This window comes from Trichosurus vulpecula, chromosome 5, assembly GCF_011100635.1.
Source record: "Trichosurus vulpecula isolate mTriVul1 chromosome 5, mTriVul1.pri, whole genome shotgun sequence".
NCBI classification, from domain to species: domain Eukaryota; kingdom Metazoa; phylum Chordata; class Mammalia; order Diprotodontia; family Phalangeridae; genus Trichosurus; species Trichosurus vulpecula.
This window is the reverse complement of record NC_050577.1, coordinates 249,569,511-249,573,655: the sequence shown is the minus strand read 5'-3', so window position 1 is coordinate 249,573,655 and position 4,145 is coordinate 249,569,511. Positions and strand designations below refer to the sequence as shown.

General features: G+C 39.1%; 1 protein-coding gene across 1 annotated transcript; it reads left to right on the top strand.

Moving 5' to 3' along the window:
- Positions 1-298: 298 nt before the first annotated feature.
- LOC118849614 (ATP synthase subunit ATP5MPL, mitochondrial-like) lies at positions 299-500 on the top strand. The gene has a single exon (XM_036758532.1). It carries the CDS (start codon positions 299-301, stop codon positions 482-484), a length of 186 nt encoding a protein of 61 aa, XP_036614427.1. The 3' UTR covers positions 485-500.
- Positions 501-4,145: the final 3,645 nt, after the last annotated feature.

Below are 4,145 nucleotides of genomic sequence, written 5' to 3'. Positions count from 1 at the left end.
AAATTTTCCAAGTAACTTGTTGAATTTATTATATACTTAAAAATCAAGTGGCATAGAATGAGATTCATGATTTCATATACAATCTTCTCTTTGGTTCTATATTCATATGGAAATACTCATTAGTGTTTTGGGGGGTGGTGTAGTGGGGAGAGATGTTTGTTAAGCTTGGAGCAAAAACTATTTTAAAAAAGGAATTATAGGTTTGGGGTCACCTTTCCGAGCCTTTGCCCTCCCGCCGTTCTCTGCCGCTGGCCCAGGCTCCCGCGCGCCGCCCTCGTTTGCAGAGAAGCCAGCCACGATGTTCCAGACCTTAAAGAAAAATGTTTGGACTCCATTGAAGCCATACTATACCCAGGTTTACCAGGAGATCTGGGTAGATATGAGCGTGATGGGGTACATTGTTTACAAAATCAGAAGTGCTGATAAAAAAGCCAAAGTTTTGAAAGGTTCGGGTTCAGCTGCTTCAGCTCATGGACATCATTAACAGGATTTACCTTAGGATTGTGCATAATGTGAAACATCAAGCTAGCTGTAAATTTGGGTATTTGATGATAGAAGAAAGAATGCAAGGATTTCCCCTGTTAACTCTTAGGCTTTCACAGTGAAATAAAGTCATATACAGACAAATAAAAAAAAAAAGAATTATATAGACTAGTTAGGTAGATGGGAAAAAAAAGAGCAGAGACGCACCATGGTGAGAGGGATGCAGGATCGGTCCTTTTCCCCAGATCTCTTTAACTCTCATACTCAGAAAAGATAAAATTATGTGGCAGATACAGAGCAATGGTAGTTGAATCTACAGGACATAGAACAGACAACACCAACAAGGTAAAATTATTATGAATGAACACTGTAGATTGCTAATCCTTAAAGTACTAACTTGGCATCCCTCCCCCACCATTTTTATGTGTCTATGACAGGGACATGAACTTGTAGGTTTGCACCTGAAGCCCACTGAGGGACACCCTCCCCACCAGCTGTAGAGACTCTGCTAACACACTCCATCTTCTTCCCTCCGCAAACCTCACAACAGATGCTGTTGCTGCACAGCCACATGAGAAGAATAGAGATATGGGAAATATATTGCCTTCTAACTGGAGTCTGACTTTAAGTTTGAGACCCCTCCCCAAGAATGTGGAAATTCTGTCTAATATACCCTTCCCAAACCCAGCAAAAAAAGTAAAAGCTGATTCCGCTCATTTGTGAGAAGGAAAGAAGGAGAGCCAAGGAAGAAATTGGAGAGGAGACCAGTGTGGGTAGTAAATGGAACTGAAACCTGTTAGCGGCCAATTCTGTCCTCTCTCCCCCAAAGGGTAATCAGGGTAAGGATCCAGGCTGATGAATCCCATAATTCTCAAATTGCAAAGGCTGAAGCAACTTTGTAATCCAGGTTAAGGACATAGCCCCAGCAAAGAGGAAAAAGTCAGAAAATGAGTAATTGGAGAATATATATTTTTTAAACCAATAAGCACCAAATATTTCAAGAGATAAACCTTCAATAAAGTCCACTAAGCAAGCAGATAAATCAACCTAGAGGATCCTAAAAACAGTATGAAGGATGAGTTGTAAATCTTTAAAGAAAATACAAGCTCTCTTAACAAATATTACAAGACAAATGAAAGTGAACCAATGCCTGATGAAATATAGAATCCAACGGACTCCCACAACATCATGGAACAACTAGAAGAAAGTAGAGAACAGTTAAAAAGAGAAATAAAATCCATAAAAGAAGAAATTAGGAATGAATATCGATCAGACCTTAGAACTCTCAATGTACAATTTAAAATTTCAACAAGTGGATTAGAAAACAATTGAAACCATAGTGTGAGATCTCTCCAAAAAAGTAAAGAAAATTATAGATTTGGCAGAAGGTAAAAATATTTCACATGGCCTTGAAGACAGAATTTAAGAATCGTAGGTTATGTAGAAAAACATGACAAAAATCTGAACACCATAATGCAAATAATAACACAAGAAAACTTCCTGGAGTTTTAAATGTAGAATCCACAGATCACCTGCAGTAAAAACAAACCCTGTGCTTCAGACTCCAAAAAACATAATGGCTAAATTTAACAATTTCAATGACAAACAACACATTCTGCAGGTGCCTAGGGGAAGAGCATAAAATATGAAGAAAAGAAATTCAAATAATACAAGATTATTCTGTAACTATGAGAAATTGCAGAAGGCAATGGAATAGTGTTTTCCTGAAAAGCAAAGGAGCTCAGCTGCAACTGCAAATGACATACCCAGAACACATTTTTAACCAATTTTAAAAGATGGATGTTCAACAAAAGAGAGGCATTTGAGGCATTCTTGACCACCCCTCCCCCACCTCAAATTGATATGAGCAGAATATTTGACTTGCCAACACGTCATACAATAGAAAAGAAATACAAGGAAAGCAAATAAGCACAATTAACAAGGAAAGATTACCATAAGATTAGAAGTCACTGAGAGAAAGGCATGGGGTAAAAAAAGATCAGTGAAGGGAGCCCTTATTAGGTGTCTGCTCTATTCCAGGCACTGGGCATAAAAGTATTAAGAATGAAACAATTCCTATTCTCAAGGGGCTTATGTCCTAATGGAATATTTACAAGTATTTGTAAGTATTTACAGAATAAGTACAAATAAATTCAAAGTAGTTAAATATAATGTAGTTAAGGAGAGGAAACACCCGTAGTTGGGGAATCAGGAATTGCTTCATGTAGACGGTGATGCTTGAAAGAAGAGAGGATCCAATGAGGTAGAAGTCCATGGAGGGTAGTCAATGCAAAGCCATGGGCCTGGGAGATGGAGGGCCATATGTGAGGAGCAAGGAAAAGATTTGTTTTGTTGAATGGCAGTGTATGAGAGGGGGAGAAATGTCCAATGAGGCTGGAAGGTTAGCTTGGGGATAGGTTGTAAATAGTTTTAAAGTCTAAACAGAGGAGGTCATATGTTATTCTAGAGCCAATAAAAGGCTACTAGAATTTGAGTAAGGGCAGGATATGGTAAGGTCTACATTTAAGGAAAATCACTTTGATAGCTGTATAGAAGATAGACTAGACTAAGGAGAGACTTGAGACAATGAGACTGATTAGGGGGCTGTTGCCAGTGGTGATGTGGGCCTGAACCAATGGGTTGTGTGAGTAGAGAGAAGATGTTAAATGTGAGAGATGTTATCAATGTAGAAATGGCAAGATCTAATAAATGACTGGTTTTGAGGTGAGGGAGAGTTAAGAATTGAAGATGGTTCTGAGGTTAGAAATCTGAAAGACTGGAAGAAATGAAGTAGTTTGGAAAAGAGGTGAGTTTAGGAAGGAAAAAGAGTAAGTTCTGTTTTGGACCCAAGTTTGAGATATCTCTGGGACATTTAGTTTGAAAAAGTCTCATAGTCAGTAGGTGATTGGGGAGTAAAACTAGAGAGACTTGAGGCTGAATGTTGATGTTTATGAGTCATTTGATTAGAAATGATAGTTAAACCCAGGGGAGCTGATGAAGTTACCAAGAGATAATGTGTATGTAGAGAAGGGAAGAGGACCCAAGATAGAATTTTGGAGAAAACTGATAATTAGTGGACATGATGCGGATAATGAGTCAGCAAATGGAACCAAGAAGGAGTAGTCGAACAGGTAGGAAAAGAACCAAGAGAGAGTAATGTCATAAAATCCCAAAAGGGAATGAGTATTGAGGAAGAGAGGGTGGTTAACACTGCAAATACAGCAGAAGATCAAATAGGGTGAAGACTGAAGAAAGACCATGTCTGGCAGTTAAGAGATCATTGAGAAATTTGGAGAGAGCAGTTTAAGGTGAATGTTGGAAGCCAGATTGCAAAGGGTGGGGGTATGAGTGAGAGGAGAGGATATAGAGGCAGTGAGTGTAGACAGCTTTTTTTTGAGGGGGGAAGGCAGGGCAATTGGGGTTAAGTGACTTGCCCAGGTCACATATCTAGTAAGTGTGTCAAGTGTCTGAGACTCCAGGACTGGTGCTCTACTCACTGCACCACCTAGCTGCCCTGATGGCTTTTTTTAAAGGTGTTTTGCTGAGAAAGAGAACAGTAGTATAGAATGACATATTTGAAGGGATGGTACAATCTAGTTAAGGTTTTTTTTTAAGAATAGGGGAGACTTGGGTAGCTTTGAAAACTGTGTGGAAGGAACCCA